The sequence below is a fragment of the Sceloporus undulatus genome, chromosome 4 (genome assembly GCF_019175285.1).
Source record: "Sceloporus undulatus isolate JIND9_A2432 ecotype Alabama chromosome 4, SceUnd_v1.1, whole genome shotgun sequence".
Taxonomy (NCBI): Eukaryota; Metazoa; Chordata; class Lepidosauria; order Squamata; family Phrynosomatidae; genus Sceloporus; species Sceloporus undulatus.
In genome coordinates this window covers 177,385,698-177,411,043 of record NC_056525.1, presented here as the reverse complement: position 1 = coordinate 177,411,043, position 25,346 = coordinate 177,385,698, and the positions used below count along the sequence as shown (strand labels likewise).

Here is a 25,346-nt window from a genome sequence, read left to right as displayed (position 1 = left end):
AATCAAACAAGACAAGTTATCCATTTTTGCTAAGTCTGTTAATTTCAACGATTAGCAGCCATTTTGGAAACAAAGAAATCCCTAGTATAACCATTTAAATAGTCACCCATATTGGAAAGGTATCATATGGTCGTGACATACTCATCACGGACAAAGAATACAATTTTTGGTAATGATCAATTTTGGCCGTCCTTCTTCTTAGCAGGTGTCCTCTACTCTAAAGGTCCTTTAAAAACTGCAGTTTTCCTCACCTGTTCATCTGCATGTATAAAGCAGTTCTATATAGACTCAAGGGCAAATCCAAAGCACACACTGAGAGCCACTTCTGTGTTTGCTTCCTTGCTCCCTAGAATTTGATTTTCAGACTTGGCATAGATGATGTTACTAGTTAATTATTCCCTGCTGGAACATTTCCAGGTTAGCTTCCCTGCTGAGCCACGAATGATGAACAGCAAAGCTGCTGACACGAACTACATGCAAGGCAGGCCAGAATACTACCCCACAGAGGGAGTCAAGGATTACAGTAAAGTATGTCGACTTTCATAAATTTAAGTAATATGCACTGTTCTGGTTAAAGAAAATGAGCAGAATATTTAAAAAATCCACTGATTTTTAAAAATATATACAGTATACAAAATGAGAGCAAGGAAGGGAATTTAGAAAGCAGAGCATTCACTGACAATTTGGGGCAAAGCTTTGGTTCGTTCTGTTGAAACCAAACAGCAAACATTGACTTCTTTTATTAAAATCCTATTGCCCTTAGTTGATAATCACATGCAAAAAGTATCTTTAATCATTAATTCTCATATGCTAGTTCCCACACACAATTTTTTTTTTTTTAATTGAGCTGTTTGAGCTGTGAGGTACTTTTTGATCCTAATGAAGTTGCCAGTGTATTGTAGAATACAAAAAAAAAAAAAAAATGTCCCATGTACAAAGAATCTTTTGTGAACTGGATGCTAAAATGACTTTTCCTTCTACTTCCTTCCTGGCATTTTGATTTTTTTTTGTCTCTGAGTGAATTTTAAGATTACAATCTAGTCTTTTAAAACATTATTATTTTAAAACACTATTTTAAAACATTATTATCTGAAATAAAATAAAATATATGCAATTTCTCTCTCTCTCGCTGGATGTTTCCACATGGGGGAAATTGGAAGGTTATCCCAGAGTCAATCATGGAGTTTCACGTTTTTTCACATGAAGTTATCATACAACATCGAATGGAATCCAGGCCCTATCCTAACGCAATGTCGAGTAATCCCAGAAATGGGTAAATTCGCTGAACTACTGAATTTAAAATGCCTGTTGCAATGCACATTTACAGTTAATTCAAATTTGGTTTGGTGTGGAATGTGTTTGTGGGTCGCCCCAGGGTTCCCTTCAATTCCCATAATCCTCCTCCTCCTTCTCTTTCTATTTCGCCTCTTCCCTGCGGATGAAACTGTTTTGACTTTTGTGGGGAAGAGGACCTCTGAGAGGGCGCTGATGATCAGGAGGGTCCAGCTCAACCACCTGGGCTCCTCTGGGGGTGGTGGTGGCACCATAATCAGTTTTCCTCCCCAGCCATCAGCATCGGCACCCTCCCCTGCCATTGGTAGCATTGCTCCCCAGGGATGGCAAGAGTCTCTCAGCCACTGATAATGCCACCAGCGCCTCCTCTGCTGCAGTCTCTGGCTGAGTGGCCATGATGCCACCAAGGTGGTCCTGTCCTCCTGTGGAAATGACAGCTGGAGCATGTGCAGAAAAGGTATTTTTGGGGTGGCAATAGGAATTTGTCCACCCTCATTTGATGACACAATGCGAATAGGGCCCACTTTAATGTGGATTTACATTCTTGCTGTGCATGTATATGAAAACCATTCGCAAACGGATTTGCTTCTCCACGATGCTAGCACTTTAGTCATTTTCAGAATGGGGGCACATAGGCCCCCGTGTGAAAAAGTCCTATGTTTACATGTATTTTTCTGAGAAGTAGTTCCCATCAGATTCTCAAAGAATACTATGACCACAACAACTTCTGGTCAGAAATCACCGGTTTAAGTTATGAGTGTGTGCAGGCACCTGTTTTCAAATTAATGCAGCTTTAATGTTATCAGCCTTACAAAACTCTGTGAACAGGCTAAAGTAACTTACTGGTACCACCTCCATCCAGCCGTTCTGAGTTCACTGAGAGATCTGTTGAGTCTCTTGCATCATTCCCTAATTTCTTTAAAAGAGAAAAAGAATACAGTAATCAAGTACCTTTTAAACAATATAATCTCCCAGTGCTCTTTTCCAAACTGCACACCAGAGTTTTCCTTCAACTGTTTTTATAGGTTATTGTTTGCCCACATCAGTCTACATCACACTGTTCTGATGTAATGTGTGATATATGGGTCCCCCTTTGAAGTGTATCTGGAAATTCCAGAACATGACAAGCAGATGGCTAACTAGGGCTTGACTTCAGAGAACAAATTTTTATCAACATGAACAAAATGGTGTACTGGCTGCCAATTTATTTTTGGGCTGAAACATTTTGAGCAGCATGGGACCTAGATATCTTAGTGCATTAACCTCCCTGCTAGTTAAGATCTACTTGAGAAGCTATGAGGTGGAGACTCATGTCACCACTGACACCACTGGTTTCAATGGTGGAACTTTCTTCACAGAAATGAACAACTGCTATACTTTTGGTAGCAGATCAGCCTTGATGTGTTAATAAGTGTTCAGAACTGTTTAGTTGCCTTTTGTTAATAGTTTTATTATATGGAATTGTTATTTTCTACTACTCTTTCTATCTTATTTTCTCACAAAAAATATTTTAAACTGCCTTGAGGATGAAAAGGCAGGTTAAATATTTATCCCAGTCTAGTAGCAGATCTACATTTCTCCTGCATTTTCTTCACTCTGCAAATATGATATATAGGAAAATGCTAAACAGCTTTCCTTTGGGCCTTACATTTGCATATTTCATAAAATTTCATACAGCAACATGCTGAATATCCTTTTGCCATGATGACAACACAGGAACACTGTACCATTTAACTGCAGTCTTATTAGAGCAGTTGAAATCCCATTTAAATTACTACTGCACTGAAATACAGAGCATTATGGCAATCAGAATGCCTCTGTGAATGCATGGGAACTCTTCAGTCTTGATTAATTAGATTAACAATGCTTGTATGACCCATCTAGATCTAATTTTTACATGACATTAACATTAGCACCCCAAGTGCTAGAATTATCACACTTCAGTAGACCCAGTGTTATAGGAACACTTTTACTATAAAGAATGCTTGGTCTAAATCTTTTCAATGCTGTTGCTTTGAACATCTGAGGCCCACCTCTCAACATCTACACCAATTTCCACTCTAAACCTGGAGAATGTAAGTAAATACCTGTTATACAGCAATCAACCTGCTGCAATATGGATGAAATAGGCTCTAGTGGAAATGGTCAGATAGCTAATATGATGTTAATAAAGCAAAGTAATACTGAACAGTCTGAGATGAAACTTGATAAAAATGAAAACTTGGCCTTACTTTCCAGAAAATAAATTTGTAAAGAATAGTCTTCATGGTAATGGCAGATTTAGTAAAAAATGTAAAATTGTTAATGGAAAAAATCCATTTACCAGTACATGTGATTCTATATCTACATCATTTTACATACATTGATTAATTAAATTGCTAAAATGAATTTTATTATGCTTAGCTAGCAGAGAAAAAAACAATGTTTGCTGCAGTGTATGCAACTACATAAACACAGGGACTTTTTGACCTGTTCTATATTTAACTTAATTTCCTGAAAAATATAGGAAATAGCATTTAATACGCATCAGTCTGACTCCTCCTTGCTGAGTATGTCACATTTTTAAAACCTTTAACGTATTAATAAATCCATGACACATGACCTTACTTGCATTGTATTTGTCTTTGGAGTTAATAGTTACCTCTACAAACACTAGATGGAGCAAGACAACAACAACTACTAAAAATGTTTGCTGCAAGAGAGGACTAATCCCCATTCATTTATCTGTGTTTATGCCAATTCACACATCAAATTCAAAGCAAGCACGTATACACAGAACACTGTCATCTTTCATCTAGTATGCACCTGCTCATCATCAGTAACTGTAATAAGACTGTGCTAGGTCATGCATCAAGTAGTAAATTCCTTATGGTTTTGTTTCTGTATCATCTAGACTTGAATTTAAACAGCCATCTGTATCCCAAAGCTTAGGCAATGCGTTAATTTAGCACAATGCATATAGTAACACAGAAACTGTATATCCTAAGGATTTTCAGTATGCCCACCTTAACCAATATCTAATGCCTCAAGACAACTACCATAATGATTCCCACTATCATATGGTAATTACAGGAATCATTCACCTGCTGTTCCAGAGACTAGAACACAGAACAATGGATGCAAACTACAGGAAAGGAGATTCCACCTCAACATTAGGAGGAACTTCCTGACAGTAAGAACTGTTCGACAGTGGAACACACTCCTTCAGAGTGTGGTGGAGACTCCTTCCTTGGAGGTCTTTAAACAGAGGCTAGATGGCCATCTGTCACGGATGCTTTATTGTGATTTCCTTCATGGCAGGGAGTTGGACTGGATGACCCTTGTACTGTAAAATTCTATGATTCTATGATCTACAAGACAACACTTGCATTGCCAGGAACTGGCTTGGGCCACTGAATGTAAACAACACTCACCTTTTGCGCTGATGCAGCTCTCCGTTCCTGTTTGGCTTTCATTTCTGCTAAAAGACCACTTCCCATGACTTGTACCCCATATCTACGCCCTCCTTGAGGGCTGCCTTTGCTGTCAGTCTTCTCAAGTTTAGAAGCATCCTCTGAGGTAGCCTCCTCCACTGAGTCTGGTGTTTTTAACTCCTCAGTTTTTTCAGTGCTGCCATTTTGTTCAGCCGCTTTACACTCCTTCTTTGTAGTGTCCACTGCAGTGTTTTTGAGAACACTTTTGGGTGATGAGGGCTCTTCTGATACCAGTACAGTTGGAGGACGTTCAGATTTGGATCTAGATTTGATTAAGTTGAGAAAGCCACTTTTTCGAGAATCTCTCTTTTTCTTTTCATCACCTGGTTCACTAGAGTCACCACCGTCTGAGCCTTTTGCTGAGGACTTCCTAATATAGTAAAAAGGCATATACATGTTAAGATAAATTATGTCCTATTTTCCTTACATAAATGAACTTGGAGAGCCTTTGGACTCTTGAACATCTCCTCTCTTTTCCTCTGGCATGGCCATGAAGGCTCAGAAACTACTATTATTTTAACTATCTATATTTAAAACCATGTTTCAGCCTAAAGAAAAAACAGTTCTGGCTTGCTGAAACAGGACAACTTCAAACCTTGTTTTTACAAAGCTGTTTCAATAAGCTATAATTAAGATTATTCATTAGAAGACAACCCTAAAATAAAGGTAACTGAAATAAATGGAAGTAAAAGCTTCCATTTTTCCCCTTGTGACCACACCAAAAGAGAAGAGGGGAGGGGAGAAAGCAAAAGCACACAGCTCACCTTGGCTCATTCATGTAATGAGAAACCAGAATGGAAATCCCGCAGCCCTCCACATACTGGGGGACTGCAAGTCCAGCAGCCCTGGCCAACTTAGCTAATTGTGAAGAATAGTGGGCATTGCAATCCAACAACATCTAGAAGACTGCATGATCCCCATTTAGGTACTAAGCCACAGTTTAGTGTAACATCCAAATGAAACATATGAGACTTTTTCTCCAGTTAAAGACATAAACATATTCCCAAAATCTCTGTAAAAGCTGTCCTGTATGACTCTGTAAAACATTAAAATAACTTTTCTGAACGCTGCATTTACTCAACAATGCCCAGTGTTCTCCAACTTGGTACCCTCCAGATGTTTTGGAATATAGCTCCCGTCATTCCTAACTGGGAGGTTGATTTACATTCTGATTGGCAACAGTCTTTCCGAGCTTCCCATACTCTTTCTTGGAGATGTTAGGGAAGAAAAAATGAAGTTTGAAACCAAGATATAATAATTAATCTAATATTATGTTCTTTCTTGAATCACATTGATATGAATGAGCTATACCTGGACCTGTGAATGTATCCCTGATGGTTCTCCTGAATCTTTAATGTATTTTCAATACTAGGTCATCTCTCTGGGATGAGACATGGGGGCCGTGGCTTATGGTGGTTCTGGTCTTTCTTTGCAGGGAAAACTCAGGTGGTGGTGATGCTGCAGGATGTATGTTCAACCTGATAGTTTATGGGGTCCCCCTGGGCTCAGTTTTGTCACCCATGCTATTTAACACATACAGTATGTGAAACTGCTGGGAGAGATCATCCAAAGTTTTGAGGTTCATTGTCACCAGTATGCTTTTTGGTGGCCAGGTGTGCATTTGCACAGCTAAAGCTAGTGTACCAGCCACACTTATTCCAGATGTCAGATCTGGCCATAGTGACATACACCTAAATTGTATCCTGTTTGAATTACTGTAATGTACTCTCCCCTGCAGCTGTATTTGGAAACTGTTTGAAAACTGCAGTAGGTCCAAAATGCTGCTGTCACACTGCTGACTGAGACTTGTTACAGGGAAAATACAACTCTCCTTTGAAACAGCTTCACTGGCTACCAGTTTGTTTCTGGGCTGCTGCCACAGTGCAGAATTAATGCAGTTTGATAGCGCTTTAACTGGCACGGCTCCATCTTACAGAATTCTGGGATTTGTTGTGGCACCAGAACACACTGACAGAGAAGGCTAAGTATCTCACAAAACTACAATTCCAGAATTCCATAGCATTAAGCCATGGCAATTAAAATGGCATCAATAAAGTGGTGTCAACTATACTAATTTTGCAGTGTAGATGCACCTTTGATTATGATCTATAAAGTCCTATATAGCCTTGGTAAAACTATGTCTCCAAGTATGAGTCTATCCAAGTATTTGATCTTTGCAGTATAGGTTTCTCTTGGTATCATCACCATCACAGGTGTGCTTGGCTTTTTACATTGTTGTAAATTAATGTTTCTAATATAAATGTTTATTTTTTAACCTTTTATTATACCTTGTTTTGAATGCATTCTGTTTTAACTTGTAAAGTGAAAAAGAGCTGTAGCTAATGAAGAAATAAACACATTCTAGCTCTTAAAATTAGACCCATCAACACACCAATAGAATTTGATGAGAAATGTTCTCACAGCTAAAGAAAAACACTAAATGTAAATATTTAGATACTCCAAATTTATAGTCAATTTGTTAAGACATTGTTACCAAGATTCAAACAATATGAATATTATAAAAGTGCCAAGAAAACTACACTGTCTTTTTGGCATGCCTGCAGATTATCAAGGTATTTTAGGATCATTTAAATTTGATCCTATAAATAAATGAAGCTAACATCTTACTATTACAGATAACAGGTTTTCATGCCATCTTGTAGTGATCTGCCAGTGAGCGTAGAGATGTTCTCAAACTTGACTCTTAATTTTTGCCATCTGCTAGTAACTTAATGTTAATTCACACTTGGTAAATTTCCAAGACATTTAGCTGTTTACACATGCTATTTTCTCAACAAGGATTTTGTTTTTTGGTAAGCCTATGTCAAACATGCATAAAGCACCCACTCAAGTACCCAATAATTAGCCTCAGTCACTCTGTTTATATTTTGTTTATAAATTCACAGAGAAGGAATAAGAAAGTTTTAATGATTTGTTTTCTTACATATATATACAGCTAGTGCACTATTCTTTAGCTTTGGTTACTGTTCTGCAGCAGTGTGTGTGTGTGTGTGTGTGTAGTTAAATTCTCTAGACATGCTAACAAATAAAGGCTGGATATATATATGACTGATAATGAGAGAGTTAATCACAAGCATGTAAAACACATTCAGTGGCACACTTTAAAGTTACTTCAACATACAAACATCGGATGTAGCTGAACAAACAAAAATACATACACATTCATACACACATACACTCTTATATCATTGTGTAGTATGCAACAATTTTGCTCTTAGCTACTTTTTTCTTAACATTACATTCTTTCTTCTCTTATAGCTTCACTCTCTCCAACCACATTTGTTTATGCTGCTGTTTAATCCAACTGGCTTTGGCAAACCTTTGCAATTCAACAATATTATACAAAGCACTGTGAGATCAACAAGATAATTTGGACCCATCTGGATCCTGTCCAGACTGATCCAAACCAAATTTGGACCTCATTGAAGTTCAGTTAAGGATTCATTCAAATTTGGACTGTCCTATTACATCAATTCTAGAAACATACAATTAATTTTGATTTTAAAAAAGAAAATAAAAATTTCACTAAGTATACTTTTTGTACTCTATGTAAAGAACACACATCCATTTATTTGAGTTTTTTTTTAAAAAAACTTACTTTGAATCTAGTTTTGTCACTTTCTTTGTGAAAAACTCATCAACACCTTCATCCACTCTTCCCATAAGACCATTCTGTTCTCCATCATGAGGAGTTGCAGAATTCACCTGATAAAAACATTGAGTCTTAATTAATATATACGATTCAGTACTGCTAGTTATGGCTTTTATGATTTAAGAAAGAAAATTTCTTTATGAAGAGTCTGAAAGGTAAGTAATAAACAAGAAAACTGACAGTGGCTATCAGGCATCTTAAAGTGTGGCTACATACAAATGAAATACAGTGGTACCCCGGGATACGAATGCGCCGCCTTACGAAATTTCCGGGTTACGAAAAAAATCAATTGAAAAAAACTGTTCCGGGTTACGAAGGTTATTTCGGGTTACGAAAGAAATTTTGGTGCTTTTCGGCGCTTTTTCGCACCAAATCGCGGCTTTTCCCCATTAGCGCCTATGGGTTTTCGGCTTGCGAAAGCCTTTCGGGTTACGAAAGCGGCGGCGGAACGAATTAAATTCGTAACCCGGGGTACCCCTGTACATATGAAGAGCAATGTCTTCAGGAATATTGTCACTCACAGCAGCTTGTGTTGGCTGTTGTTTTTTATTCCGTTTAGGCCTTAGTTTTGTAAAGTGCTCCAGTTTCTTCCCTTCCTCAGAAGGCAGCTCTGAAATGAATCCAGAAGTCCGTTTGTCTATCCTCCCAGAAGGGAATGGAGGATCTTCTATGTGTATAGGAACTTCTTCCAGTGCTTTATCCAGGTCAAACTCCATCTCTGAGGGAAATATTGAAGTTGATTAGATGTGAATATTTTTTTTTTCCAGTCAGGGAATTTAACACAGTCATAATTTTATCAATCCCTGAATCTCACTATAATGGATAATTACTGGCCAATGTCTAACCCACCATTTTTGGGCAAGGTATTAAAACATGTGATGGCTTCCCCAGGGATTTATGGATGAAATGGATTATCTGGATCCATTTCCATCTGGTTTCAGGTTTGGCTATGGAACAGAGTCAGTCTGGGTGAATGACCTATACAGGGAACTGGACAGAGGGAGTGTGTCCCTGTTAATTCTGCTGGGCCTCTCAAAGGCTTTAGATACTACTGACTATGGCTGTAGAGAAATCCTGTAGCATCTTTGAGACTAATTGAAAGAAAGAAATTGGCAGCATGAGCTTTTGGAGACTTAGGTCTACTTCCTCAGATGCATTTGGTATGGTATCCTTCTGGGCCACCTCTCTGGGACAGGGTTTGGAGGTACTATTTTACCTGTTGCCCTGGAGGGGCAAACCCATAAGATGGTGCTGGGGGATTCCTGCTTGACACCTTGGCTAGTGGCTTTAAGGGCCCCCAGCGTTCTGTTTTTTCCCATATGCTATTCAAGATACACATGAAACTGTCCAGGAGGTGTCATCCAGAATTTTGGGGTGTGGTGCCTTTAATATGTGGACGATACCCAACTCTGTTAATCCTTTCGACCTTAATTCAAGGAAGCTGTCCTGACCCTAAACCAATGTCTGTCATTCAGTAACGGGCAAATAAATTGAAACTTAATCTAGACAAGATGGAGGTGCTCCTGGTCACTCAGAAACAGATCAGGGAATAGGGATTCAGCTTTTGTTAGATGAGCTTACACTCTCCCTGGAGACACAGGTTTGCAGTTAGGTGCACTCCTGGATCAACTTTGAACTTGGTGGCTCAGGTTTCTGCAATGACCAGGAGTATTTTTATAAATCTAAAACATGAGCATCAACTGTGCTCATTCCTTGAGACACTGGACCTGGCCCTGGTGGTACATGCCTTTGTTACATCTCATTTGGACTACTGTAATTGCCTTTGAAGACTGTTCAGGGCTGCCTTTGAAAAGTGTTTGGAAACTGCATTTGGTCTAAAAGATTGCAGCTAGGCTGTTAACGGGGTGGGTTACAGAGACCACACAATTTCCCTGTTGAAACAGCTCTGCTGGCTGCCAGTTTGTTTTCAGGTACACTTCAAAGTGCTAGTCATGATCTAAAAGGCCCTATACGGCTCAGGCCCAGGCTATTTGGCAAACGCCATGTCTCCCTGCATAAGCCACCCCAGGCTCAGAGATCATTAGGAGAGGCGTTTCTCTCAATCCCATCACCATCACAAGCACAGCTGGTGGGCACATGAGAGAGGACCTTTTCAGTGACTGCCCCTAGACTCTGGAACTCCCTTCTTAGAGAATCCAGAATCATCCCCTCTTTGTTGGCCTAAGGCTAAGTCATTTTTATTCAGACAGACTTTTAAAACAGAAAATCTTTAAAGATTAGGCTGGGAGTGTTTGTACTGCATTATAGCATATTGTTTTTAAATGCTTTTATTTTTTACACAGTGTTTTATTCTTTTAACAACTGATCTGTTTTAATATTGTAATAATTGAATGCTGCTATTATTATTATTATTATTATTAAGCTTTATTTATATAGCACTGTAAATTTACATAGTGCTGTACATACAGTGTGCCCACGTCATATGCGGACGCACTATACGTGGCTTTCAGCATATACTGAAAGCTGTGTGGGAGCACGCGGGATGGCGCGTCCCATTTAGATTAATGGGGCACGCACATACGTGTTTTTTTACGCAGGGGGGGCGGAACGGATCCCCCGCGTAAAAAAAGAACACACTGCACAATCAATTAAAACAGATAAAATAAACCTGCCTATGGAATACATTCTATGAAAATATAATACATATTAGTACATGCATTGTACATGCTATGTGAAGTCGAATTTCACAGCGGGCATTCATAATTTTTTGTGACTTTATTCCTTGGACTATGTGGCTGTGTTCTGGAAGAGTTTAATTCTATTTTAATGCTCTCTTCTGTATGTTTTAATTGTACTGTTCTTTTAAATTTTAAGCTACTCTGAGCCCCAATTTTGGGAAACAAGTGAGATATAAATCATCATAATCATCATCACCACCACCACCACCAAGCCTACTCTTACTGAGAGGAGGTATCTATGAGCAGATTGTTCTGAACTGGAGCCTTTTCACACGACAAAATTATAGCACTATGCTTCCACTTTAACTCTCATGGCAACAGCCTGTGAAATCCTGGGACTTCTGGTTTTCTGAAGCACATGAATTCTTTGGATGAGAATTCTAAATACCAATCCCTAAACTGCCTGTATTAAAATTCCAAAGGCAGTAAAAGTGGAATCACAGCACTGTAACTGTATAGTGTATATGCCTCCCTGGTTTAACCATTGCATCTGAGGCACCAGGCCATATACCCATTCCTTTCTTCCTGTGGAAGGCCAGAATGAGGACCCACAAAATCAGTATGGTTTTAATTCTTATCTCTCCTGTTTAGGTATAATGACAAATGATTAACCCTGTTCAGGCATAATGAACATGTGAGCAAAGGAAATGTGCTACATCCACTCCTTTTGTTATTCTCCTTCTATGAAGGGTGATGTTCTGAGGAGAAGAACCCCCTCTATCCATCGAAGTTCTCTATATGATTCAGAACTCAGGGTTTCCAGCAGTTAGAGGAAGTTCTTCTCAATTTTCACATAAGGAGAACAAAGGAAACAGTGACAAAGAGAAGCTGGACTAGTGCACTTTCCTTCTTTGTGTGCTTATTATACTCAGTTTAGGATGTCTGAATTTGGCTTATGCCTTAATCCAAGCCTGTGATGGAAGGATTGAGTGAGAAACACACTATTCTGAGGCCTGGGCATTACTAGATTTAAATGTATAATCTCAAAGCATCTAAGATTATTTCAACACATTCCACATAGACAGATTATCTGTTTCATTTTTGTGCAGTTAACTCATATTAGTCTACAGTGCCATCAGATGATGCTTATAGCCTAAAAGGTCAATTCAAATAAAATATCTGGTGCTTATTTAAGAAGGGAAATTTGTATTATTGCCACCCCCCCCAAAAAGGAAGAAAAATAAAAAGGAAGAAAAAGAAAAAGAAAAAAAGAAAAAAGAAAAAAGAAAAGAAAAAAGGGATGAAACAAAACAAACCATCCAACTTACTTTGTTATTCTTCCAGGAGACCACCTATCAAAATTAGACACTAAGGGGTTATTCAGAAAGTGAAAATAATCCCAGTAGAATGTGAGTTGAATCTTTTTTGTTCACATGCATTTTGAGTGATCCAGATAACGGTTGTTTTTGCGGGGGGGGGGGGGGGGGGGGGGGGGAGGAGCCAACCCCCCACTTAACCTGAGATAATCAATCTCATGGTTTTTTCCGAGTTTTCCTAAAAGATTTGCATTGTCATCTGAGTGAATAACTGATGAGAATAGAACCAAGATAAACCTCTGCATGCCTTGAACGTGTTTGAAATACATTTGAATCATCGACTCCAACTTTATTTACAGTGTTGACATGTGTGAGCAACAGAACTAACATACATGCACACAGATGTGGTTCCAATAAAACAACAACAACAATGTGAAAAACAAAACTGGAATGGGTGAGTGAGATTATGCACATAGTGGCATTGCAAATAATAATAATAATAATAATAATAATAATAATAATAATAATAATAATAATTTATGAACACCTTTGTGCATAACCAATATCTAACTACAGAACCCATGCCACAATAACAATGTGAACCTTTTAGCCAGAAAGTTTTCTTTTTTACACAATCTAAATTTTAGGATGTAGCTTAACATATGATGAAAAATTAGAAATGCTGCCAAAGAATCTCACTCACCAAAAGCCCTGGATACGGGTCTCAGCATTCTACTGTGGATACTCTTCCTTTTAGACTTAGGAGTCATCTGCAGATCAAAAATGAACAACTTAATGACCTTTCACTGTTTGTCATGAATGTAAATAGGTGCTATTAGCTCTGAATAAGACAGATATTGAATGTGAATAACACAGCAAAGTCAACACAGCTGTGAAAGAAGGAGCAAGCTACATTTAATTCTGGATCAAAATCAAGTGAATGCTAATTAATCTCTCTTCAGAAATATTCATAATGATTGTTATGTTGGAAAGGATCCAAATTTGATATTTAAACTTCAAAGTGAGTCTGTAACATTATATTTAAGTGTTTAATGCAGTTGAAGACTAAACATAAAGTAGGTCATACAAATCCATATGTTTTCTTCTTGTTTTTAAAGTGACTGAAACACTTAAATAAACTTTGTTTAACAATGAAAATATTTTCCTAAATATAGTCTTTGTGCAACGCTTTTCATTTTCATACCTGATATAACACTGTTTACTAAATAAAATGCAATCAGCAAGGGACAAACCAACTAGAATTGTGATGGAGGACCTACAAATGCCTAGAGAAGTGTTCTTTCTAGGAATCTCCAGGTCTTCCAGAGCAATTTCTGGTGAAAGCTAGCCCTAAAGCAATGCTAGAGGACCAAGAGATTCCTAGAGAGAATACTTCTCTAGGCATCTGTAGGTTCTCCAGAACAATTCTATGGCCAACCTCTGGTGGATGTTGAGCACAGAGTTGCACTAGAGGACCTCAAGTGCCTAGAGAAGTGTTCTGTCTAGGAACCTCTAGGTTGTCCACTGAAATTTTTGGTGAAAGCTGGCCATAGAATGACACCAGAGAGTCCTAGATATTCACAGAGAGAACAGATAAATCAGGTCAGCAAATAGCCAAATCTACAAAAGTCAAAGCCGCTGTATTTCCTTTCTTTGGGTGTACTGTATTTATTTTCTTGTGGACTGGTATGTATATCGAGCATTTCCAGTCTGCTGACCACCTCTTTGCTTTCCATATTTGTTGGCACATTTCAGTTAGAACTAAAGTTGTGTCTGTCTGTGAGCACTGTAGCAGTTCAAATGGGGGTATCATATGTTCCCAGTGATTTATTTTTCCCCATTTCCTTTATTGCAGATTCTACTTGACTTCTTAGAATTTGGGATTTGTCTTCATATGGCTCCTGAATCCGAATGTCATTCATTCCCTCATCTCTTTTGTATAAATCTTCTGTGTATTGCCCCCAGTGTCTTTTTTTTAAAATTCTTGCTCCTATATTTATCCAGAGGATAAATGGACATAAATCAGACATTAGGAATAGGAATCACAAAAACCGGTGGCAGAACATTTCACTCTCCCTGGGCATTCCATCTCAGACTTCAAAACAGCAGTCCTTGAACAAAAGAACTACAAAAGTAGACAGGAAAGAGAAACAGCAGAATTGGAATTCATCCATAAACTACAGTTCCTCAGCAATGGATTGAACTGTGATAATGGCTTCCTGGGGTCAACACTATTTGAATCCATCCTCACGAGGGCATCCTACACTCTATTCTCCCCACCTACAGGCTAGTTTCCAAAGCTAAACTGGTCTTGCCTCTTCGTTTCCATATACACTGGCCAGTTTCCAATGTCCTTGTTCACCAATGACCATTGTTAAAACTGGACTTGCTATTTCATTTCCATACGTAAAGGACTTTGAATTTGAATGGACATTCTCACATACCAATGGCATACACAGTGGGCCCTTGCTTTAGGTGGAGGATCCGCTCTGGACTCCCCCCACATAAAGCTTGAGTCCCATCATATCCAACGGGGCTTGTGCTCACTGCGCGACCGCGTGTGCCATTTGCAAGCCCCATTGGATATAATGGGGGCCATACGCACACGCCGGGTGGCTTCAGTGTATTCTGAAAGCTGCCTATAAGGAGCCCGCGTTTGGCGTGGGCTCACTGTATATGTCTGTCCCTAGTTTCCACTCCACTAGATGCATCTGAGGAAGTAGACTGAAGTCTACAAAAGGTCATGCTGCCAACTTCTTTAAGTTAGTCTCAAAGGTGCTACAAGATCTCTCTACATACTGATTCTACAGACTAACACAGCTATATCTTTGAACTTTGCCAATACAGTGTGCCCGCGCCAAACACGGGCGCACTATTCACGGCTTTCAGCTTATGCTGAAGCCGCGCTGCAATACAATGAAATGGTGTGCATGCCCGTGGTGCGTACGTGCCGCTGCGCACAAGCCCCATTATATTCAATAGAGCTCGAGCATACTCGTTATTTGCCTTATGGGGGGGGGGTCCAGAAAGGATCCCCCGCATAAGGCAACGGTCAACTGTATATCATAAAAGTCTTTGTTGTAGAATATCACTTTGTTTGCATAGACGATTAATACAATGGTCCAGTGGTTGCTGGAATCCCTGTTGTCCTCTGGAATGTATATTGTTTCTAATCTTTGGGGCATTCTTTTGTTTCCCATATTTGTTGACAGATCTTTATTAGAATTTGAGTGGATTCTGTTTTTTAAACAGTTCTATTGGTCTGCCATTCTGGTGATTTATTTTTTCCAAGTACTTTCAGTGTAACTTCCATTTTCTAAAATTGTGGGTTCATCTACAAATAGTTCTTCCTTGAATGGATTTTTCATCTTTTCACTTTTTTTAAATAGTTCTTCAGTGTATTGAGTGGCTCCTGTTCAGTACTGAGTGACTCCTGTTGATTGGCTCATGCTGTTTGTTGCTTGTGTTGGTGCACGTGTGATGCTGGTGAAGTAGCTGTGCCGGTGAAGGGGTTGTGCCAGTGAATAATGGCCCCAACGTATAAAAATGGCAATGCTGGCAAACCTGATAAGCCAAAGAAAATCCACAAAGTGCTTTCTTTTAAGTGAGAAGGTGAAAGTTCTTCACTTGAGTAGGAAAGGGAAAAGAAAAACTTTTGATCGTTTTTAGTGGCCACAACTACCTCTGTTATTCATTTCAGTTAAATAAAAAATAGGGTTCCAGATTTTATGGGAAAATTGTATTACAAGATAGGATCTCTTGCATAATATGTGGGCAGCCTGTTTATCCACAAAGAAGTATTAATATTTAATTGCTTGTTAAGACCAGACTGGCTTTCTTTGTATCAAGAGCTATGACAAAACATTATTTGAAGAAGGAAAGGCTGAACCGATCTTAAGATTCAGTTTTTAACTCCATTGTCAGAAGGCATACTCTAAGTTTAAAAGTGTGTTTTATATTTTATATTTTCAAAAACAAGAGGATTAAAGGTGCACGCCTCTTTTGCTCACATTTCCCCAGGAATTATTTCAGATCAATATCAGCTGGTAGAGACTCATCTGAACACCTGCAGACTCCTCCTAGACCAGTGATGGCAAATGTTTTAGAGACTGAGTGCCCAAACTGCAACCCAAAACACAATTATTTATTGCAAAGTGCCATGTCCCTCTGACTTTCTAGTAACAAACTCTGGCAAACTCTGTGCTGAAGTGATGGCATGTGTGTCCACAGAGAGGGCTCTGAGTGCCATTTCTGGCACTCGTGCCATACGTTTGCCACTACTGTCCTAGACCATTTCATTGCAAGAAATCTTTATTCTAACATCAAATATTTTGCAGGGGTCACTTACTCCATGTTTTTATAACATCTTGATGGTTTAGACATCAAAATCTTGCATATATTTTGTGGCCTACTTGTTATCCCAACAAAGTTACTTGACTAATATGGATTTTGGAATCTGAACTTTATGCCAAACTCTGTGTCAACTCCATTTTCCATTCATCACTCCTGAACAGATAACAGACCATCTACAACATATTACATCATAGAAGTCTCATTGGCAATGTATCATTTGCTAGTTAGGCAATGTACCAACTTGTTTTCTGCTGCTCCAGAGACTAGGAAAGAGAGCAACGGATGCAATTACAAGAAAAGAGATTCCACCTCAACATTAGGAAGCACCTCCTGACAGTAAGAGCTGTTTGACAATATAATTTTTTCAGTGAGCTAAAATAATTTCCCCCCTGTATTTACCATAAAATATGAAATTCCACCCTAAGGGTCTGGTTTCCAAACAGATTGCCCAAAGTTTTTTTTTTAATTGTTCTGGACAGCAATGTATGATGAATGGTGAGTGGTTTTTTTCTCCCTCCCTGCATTTAAATTCTGTTAAAATATTTATTGCTCATTTTAAGGATTTTTAGATGAGGATGTATTTCTCTTACAGCCTTGTTGAGTCTATTTCCAATATCTGTTTCCTGGGTAACCACTTCTTAAACCAAAAAAGTAGATTAAAAAAAAACCATCCTAAATTATTATAACCACTTAACTGGAATCTAATGTACATCAGCGTGCAACATTTAAGAAGTCCTCCAACTGAGTTCTCTAATCCCACCATTCAGTTGTCCTTTTGCTCCACAGACTCCGTATTACTCTGTATTACTTGTCTAACATGCTACACACCATGCCTATTTTATCTCATTCATATCTTTATAATAGTTTTTTCTGCTGCTGCCTTATGTTCCTGTTTTCACACAGACACATGGAGAGACACTCCAGCTATAAATACACATATGCAGACATACACATGCTCTGCCTTCAAATCCTGATGGACATTGTGGATACTAAAGGGATATTGTTGATTGCTAAAAAGACAAATAGATGAATATTAGAGCAAATCAAGACTGAACTCTTCCCAGAGACCAAGATAACTAAACCTTGACTGTCAGACTTTGGACATATTGTTGAGAAGACATGATCCGCTGGGGGGAAAGTGCTTGGTAGGGTGGAAGACAGTAGGAAAAGAGGAAGACTGCATTCCAGATGGATAGACTAAATCAAGGAAGCCACAGCCCTGAGTCTGCAAGACCTAAGCAGGGCTGTTGACAATATAGGCCCGAAACAGATGGACACCCCCCTAAAGGTGTGTTCCACACAGTTTAGGGACATGGCGATTAGACCATGCATGCACCCAATCCGCGCTGAATGCGTGCCAGGGCTGCGCCAGGGCCACCTTAGGCAGCCCAAAAAGGAGCGGGTGCTTTCTGCTTCTTTCTGTGGTCCATTTGAGACCATAACAGCAGGTGCTCCTTCCCGCCCATCTTTTTCATCCCAGAGTGACTTGGAGGATTCTCATTCATAAAGTTGATGTACATCAAAGGGGCAAAACAGATAGTCCAAAAGAGCTGCTCTGGGACTTTGCAGGGCTTGTTTGCGTCAAGGCCATGACAGTTTGCTCCTGTCAGCCTTTAGTCCATAACCTGTTGTGGCAATTAAGAAGCCCCCTTTAGCTGTGTAGCCAGGAGTTCACAAAAGGCTGCACCACCTACTCTAAACTACTGCTTCATGCCTGCAACCATCTTCCTACTGTCCTCTTAATCTGTGACATGACAGACAACAATAGTCTTCATTTAAAGAATAACAGCTAGCTTCACAGAGGACAGGGGTAGCCTAGATTTCGAGGGAAGTTACTTCTATGTTGCTAATAGAGTTAAAATTATATTAACTGTCTTTTACTGCCCTTTGCCCCTGGTCTCCACATTGCCAATAAGGAGAGTGGCTGATGCTTGATTGCAATCTCTCCTGAACAAGTGAATTACAACAGAATCAACATCTGATAGAAAATGTAGGCCTGTGTCTCTAACATCTTCATTTCTGGGTGAAGGTCCCTCAAGGAGCCATTCTGTCTCCCATGCTATTTAACATTTACATGAAACCGCTGGGAGAGATCATCCGGAGACATGGGGCGCGGGGTTATCAGTACGCTGATGACACCCAAATCATTTTCTCTATGTCTCCGACTGATGCAGTGACTGGGGATGGCGTCTCTCCTCTCGTGGCCTGTCTGGAGTCAGTAATGGGCTGGATGAGGAAAAACCGACTCAAACTGAATCCAGAGAAAACGGAGGTACTAGTGATAGGTTCCTCCGGTCCAGGAATGGCGGTGGTTCCACCTGTCCTGAACGGGGTCACGCTCCCCGTGAAGGACTCCGTGCGCAGTCTGGGGGTGCTTCTTGACTCGTCGCTCCACCTGACTGCTCAGGTGAATGCGACGGTCAAGAGCACCTGTTACCAGCTTCGGCTGATTCGCCAGCTGCGCCCATACCTGGACCGGAGGGACCTAGAAACTGTTGTACATGCTCTGGTAACTTCGAGATTGGACTTCTGCAATGTACTCTACATGGGGCAACCCTTATACCAAACTCGGAAGCTGCAAATGGTGCAAAATATGGCAGCCCGGGTGGTCACTGGTGCGTCCAGGACCAGCCACATAACACCTGTGCTTAAAGATCTCCACTGGCTGCCCATTCGCTTCCGAGCTCAATATAAGGCGTTGGTTATTACCTATAAAGCCCTAAATGGCTTGGGTCCAGGATTCCTAAAGGACCGCCTCTCCCCGTACAATCCGCCTCGCACCCTCAGAACATCTGGGCAGCAACTGCTGAAGGTGCCTGGGGCTAGGTTAGCTTCTACCTCTAGAAGGGCCTTCTCCACAGCTGCCCCAGCCCTTTGGAACACGCTGCCCACTGAGCTCCGCTCATCCACCACCCTGGCCCAATTTAGGAAGGACCTCAAAACCTTCCTATTCAAGCAGGCATTCCCCGATTAAATATCCTGTGGGCCTCCCTCTTCTTCCGTGGCCATGAGGATGGGCTAACGGGGCCTTTGTTATTGTTTTTAGATTGTGTATTGTGGATGTTTTATGTTTTTAACCTGTATTTGTTGCACTTGTTGCATATTGTAAGCCGCCCTGATCTTTCTGGAAGGGCGGGATATAAATAAAGATTTTATTATTATTTATTATTCTCTTCTCTTGTATGATTGTAAAACATCTTTTGCATGATGAAGCCAGTGGAGCTTCAAAAGGTTGCATGATGCGTTTTCTGAATTTTGTTTAGTCAATAAAGGTATCACTCTTTTGTGGAGCTTATTTTAAGAATAAGATTAATTTAAGAATAAGCACTTTATTGAAAAATGTAGTCAATAAGGCAAGGTGAATGCATTACCAAAGAATCTGCCAAAGTCTGCTCACTCTAGAAGTTTCCCTATGTGAGGGTGGATTGTTCATTAAGACAAGCCACATAATAATATACCCACGAAGAGTTAACTATTAAAAATTTGTATTAACTGACAGCTGTTAGGTGCCACCCCTTTGGACATTCCTTTGCTATGCTTTTCTGCTCCAATTTTGTGTCCAGCCAGCAATAGAGAAACATATCTGCAGTGAGAAGTACAAGTTTGCTTCTTCTGCACTTATTACAATGAGAACAGCAGTACTGAGAACATAACTTGTTTAAGAGTTAAATAAAGAGATAACATAATGTGATGCGGGGGGGGGGAGGGGGAATCTACCTATGTTACCATTTACTCTTTTATTGTGCTCATTTACTGTACTCACAATCATAGTAGCTATTTTCTTTTTCATCTTCTTTTTGAGTTCCCTCAGCCCTGTAGGGCACTCATCCTAACTAAAATATGCAGATGAGAGAAGTCAATAAATTAAATTGTTCTAAACCAGGGATGAGCAACTGTGGACCTTAAGAAGTTGCTGGACTGCAACTTCCAGAATTCCTGATCATCATCTGGAGGGCCACAATTGCTCATCCTTGCGTAAACCAAACAGCAAGAGATAACTCAATTATGACCCTTCTTCATGTTCACTACAAGATCAGGAATCTCTTATTTAAGAAATCATATAAGCCTGCTGTCCAAATGGAAAGGACACGGTCCTAAAAATTCAGGAATGGCCTCCTAACATAAATACACACTTTATAAAATACAATAGGCTTTAAGCTAAGCAATGAATCACATTATTTGTATTTTTGAGAGGCTAGAACATGACATATGCCGACATGTTTAAACAGCAGCAGAGTTCACAGATCTACTCTATTTCATTAATAATTTCTGGCATAAAGTAATTAACTCAATATATTTTATTGCACTAGTGAAAATGAATGCAAGCCATTTTTAGGGCATCTGGCATGGGAAATTGAAAATTGTTCAGTTTTCAGCCAAACAAGGTTTATAACAATATTATTCTATACAATCACAAAGGTTTAAGTGGTGATGGTTATAAAGCACAATTTACATTTTTTATGTGTGTTTACATTACACGATTTTATTTCTAAGTAACTTTTATCACTATGTTAAAACATACTTTTGATATTTTTTGCCCAACCAACAGAATTAGAGCAGAACATATATCAAATACAAGAAATGCTGCACAATTTCGAACTGATTTACAGAAGATTTTTGTCTCACTTTTGTGCACCGTGCAGCATTACATAGGATGGGAAGATAATATAAGTGTGCCACACTGACAACTCTTCTTCAGAGGACTAACCTTATATAAATAAAAATAATAAAATATTTTAAAAATATTTTCCCTTATATTGAGCTGTCTGGGGGCCTCTGATTCCAGCACTATGCCAGACACTGCCAGCATCTCAGGAGGAGTCACATGATCTCATTATTATTATTATATTTATTTATATCCTGCTTCTCCCTCCCCCCCCGTTAATGACTCAAAGCTGTTTACAAAAGTTAAAAATAGCTAAAATTGGTAGTATTTTGGCTAAATTTTGGCTAAAATTAGATTAAATCATGAAAAAAGCCCTGTTAAAAACATAAACCATTAAAAGGAAAACAGGAAATAGATAATGCAGCACATTATACAAGACCCTTTCCCTTGAGCAATCAGTATTCCAAGGCCTACCAAAACAGAAAAAGTCTTTACCTGCTTACAGAAATATAGCAAGGAGGATGCCAGCCTAATCTCTCTGGGGAGTCCCAGAACCTAGGAGCATCTACAGAGAAGGCCCTCTCCTGTGTTCCCACCAGATGCATCTGTGAAATGGCGGGAGAGAGAGAGAGAGCAGGACTTTCCCAGAAGATCACCAAACATGGGCTCCTCACATAGGACAGTGTAGTCATTTGAATAAACTAGACTTGAGCTGTATCAGGATCATTTGCAGGAAGGGAACTGGAAATGGGGTCTCCAATTAGCCCACAAGATCAATGTTGGCATAGGAAGGCTTTATCAAAAGGATCCTGCTACATGCAGTTGCTGCCTGTTGATGGAACATACATTCCAGACCCAACAGATCCAGGGCCAAGGACCTCCTCTGAGGCAGAAGACTTTGAATGTTGGCAGATCAGATCTTTGTTGTTGTTAACTGTGTTCCTAGTCAACTGTGACTCATGACAACCCTACGAATGAGACACCTCCAAGACCACCTATTCTCAGCCTCTCTGCTCAGGTCCTGCAGATTCAGGCTTGTCACCTCCCAACTGAATACCTCTATAGCTGAACAGAGGTCCTAGGTCTATGAAAGTCAGCTTTTTATGCTTGCTTCTTAGCTTTACCAGTCCTGTGTTAATGATCCCTAGACATTTCTCCTGAAATCCCATCTACCCTTGGACAGCCTCGTTGTGTTTGACCTTAGCTTTGTCTCCAACTCTGTTATTGGATCATACCTAGTTTTAGACTATTCTACTGTGTTTGACTTCAGATTTTTCTCAGGATGCTGTGTTTCTGGAATGTTACTAGGAGATTTGGTTAGTCTTCAACCCTTAGAGTCCAGGTTCACAGATCAAACCAGGATCACATAAACATAGAACAGTGAATTGTTTCTTTAGGCAAATATAACCCTAGAAGCCCAATACAGATAAAGGCACTTGTGAATGTACAAATACTGAAACAGAAATTTATGGTTTTGACATGCAGCTTTGCATATGGGCATAAAACCTCACCTGAATAACTAGTACAAAGAAATTATTTGTATATGTGAAGTAATCTCATCATTTCATAATGCTGTACATTAAGAAAACACACTATCAGCTTCAGGGGACGTTTTATAACAAGCAACACAACCTAAAACATCAGATATTGGAAAGAGACATTCTTGAAGTGCATCATTGTTAAGGATGCTTGAGGATTTTGTTTGTCTATGTTGCTAAGTGAAGCAAATGGATCTGGACTTCCTGGAGAAAAACATGGATTGGAATACTGTCATCTGTCAGACTTCACACATCTCTCTGACTTTGGTGATACAATTCATTACTCATTAACACACCAAAATGCATAATGAAATATGGGTTTTAGTTATATTTTATGTTAGAGCACAATGTACATTTTAGAATAAGGTATATACAAAATGGTGAAATTTAGAGCAAATACACACAAAATATGTGGTTTGTGAAACAGTATGTTGAAAAATGAAGTAAAGTTAGTCTATTTTAAAAAATAACAGATGGGGAATAGAATGAATTTAAAACCAGAGCTTGGAAAAGTTACTTTCTTGAAATATAACTCCCAGAAATTCTCAGCCAGCATGTATTTTAAAAAAATTACTTCTCCAAAATTTACTTATACATGAAACTCAGATCAAATCTTCCCACCATTAACTGAAATTAGAGAAGACTTTCCAAGTGACAATTTTTCTCTAAAGAAAAGTAATTATTAATAACAGAACAACTTTGTAATGTAAGATCTATGCTGACTTATTTTTTTATAACTGAGGATCATCTGTTACAGCTTGCACCAAATCACATGTTCCATTGTACATGTAGTCAATTCTCCTTAAATCTTGGCCTTAAATTGTCAAGAACAGAAATGGAAACACAGAGCCAGACAAAGCAAGCATCTACGAAAAAGTGGCAAGAAATATTATTTATTGATTCTTTCACTGCTGAAGGGAAAACTAGAGATTTTGCTGTTATATCCTTTTATAAGTGAAAGAGGAAATTGAGTTTTAAAACATAGTGAGAGAGACAATCTTGGTTTTAGGAAACATGTGACATACTACTACTTAGCATAATTCCAGTTGAAATTACACCAGAAAACGTTAAATACAACACTTCCCCTATTTTTGCTTGAGTTCTGCGCCAGCCACATAAACATGTTGAATGTATTTTAATTCAGATCAGATCCAGTATCATTTTCCCTTTACTGTCTCTCCACCCCTCAAAGGTACAAATATAGAAAATTTGAGTGGCAGAGGATATTCAATGAATCAGAAAATATGGTCACCTTACATGTCTACATCAGAAAAATTATACCTTTCATTCCTTTAAAGTTTTCATTTCAATAAATCAAGTTTACCATTAATGCAAAACCAAATCAAGATATTTTCTTAGGCACTAACGAGTGTTGCATGAGTATTCTGCTTGGTTTTGCTCTCATGTTTTCTGGAAGTTGTTTAAATTCAACACACGTTATGTTAGCTAAAACTTCCCGTAAAACCCTACATTGCTTCCAAATTGCTGCCTGCTTCTTTCAGTAACTGCACACTGATGATGCTACATTCTCCCAAGAGATTAGTAAAGGCGTTACAAAAGCAAATGGAGCAAGAAAAACAAAGTAGGCTAGAAACAGCAAAGCTTTTTTTTTTTGTGGAAAAAAAAATACTTACACTTGTACAGCAGAGAGTCTCCATGCAGCCAAAAGAGAAAGATAAAAGAATATGAATGGGCAGAAGATAAAGCAAAAGCAGCGATTTTGAGAGGAGGGAGGAAGCAAGCAGCACTGAAATTTAGCAAATAAAATAAGACTGAAGCAGAAGTACTGAAGCAGAAATATGCAAAAAATGAAATACAAACCTTGAACATTAAGGATAAAATTGCAACAGCTCCATATTAGATACACAGAGATGTGAGGGAGAGAAACTCTCCCCCTTGGTTTCATTCACATAGGGTTACAACTTTCTAATGCTTGTGGTTAAATGCAGAATTTGTAATGACCAACGATACTAGTGAGTAGTACTAATGATCAAAAGGAGCATAGAAATGTGGAGATTGTTTGGGCAGAATGTTATGGCATTTTCAAAATATCACGAGGATTTTTATTTTTATTTGAAATAAAAATAAGACGACTAAGGGTTGATGGCTCATTCAACTTGAAGCTCATTGAAACAGCTTGATGTTATCGCTTTGATGTTCCATGTTCAGTTTTCAACATCTGGGATAGACAAATGCTTAGCAGAAGAAAAACTCATTTGTTCAGTGTTCAAAGCCCAACAACAAGAAAATAAAGCCAACCTTCTATATTATGTATGTTACCTAGAAGAGAGTTCAATGGACCTTTCCCTCCAGCAAGTTCAAAGAACTGCTATCAAAGTAGGACCTCACACCATACATATTTTCCATAATTTGTGAGTGACACATGTGGTGTCAGTACCAGCAACATCACTGGGGTTGGCATTACCGGGTGTGGCAACTCATGATGTCACCCTCC

General features: G+C 39.0%; 1 protein-coding gene across 4 annotated transcripts in view; it reads right to left on the bottom strand.

Annotated features, from left to right (window-relative positions):
- The window catches only part of CARMIL1 (capping protein regulator and myosin 1 linker 1), a 193,970-nt gene that overhangs the window by 16,078 nt on the left and 152,546 nt on the right, over positions 1-25,346 (bottom strand). For 2 of the 4 annotated variants that reach the window (XM_042461443.1, XM_042461444.1), the window contains 6 exons: positions 24,526-24,543; positions 13,098-13,164; positions 8,961-9,157; positions 8,386-8,492; positions 4,707-5,136; positions 2,137-2,209 (listed from right to left, as the gene is read on the bottom strand). In XM_042461443.1, coding sequence (XP_042317377.1) covers positions 2,137-2,209; positions 4,707-5,136; positions 8,386-8,492; positions 8,961-9,157; positions 13,098-13,164; positions 24,526-24,543 — 892 coding nt within the window. The remainder of the gene's footprint in view (positions 1-2,136; positions 2,210-4,706; positions 5,137-8,385; positions 8,493-8,960; positions 9,158-13,097; positions 13,165-24,525; positions 24,544-25,346) is intronic. The other 2 variants (XM_042461446.1, XM_042461447.1) reach the window with 1 other exon arrangement.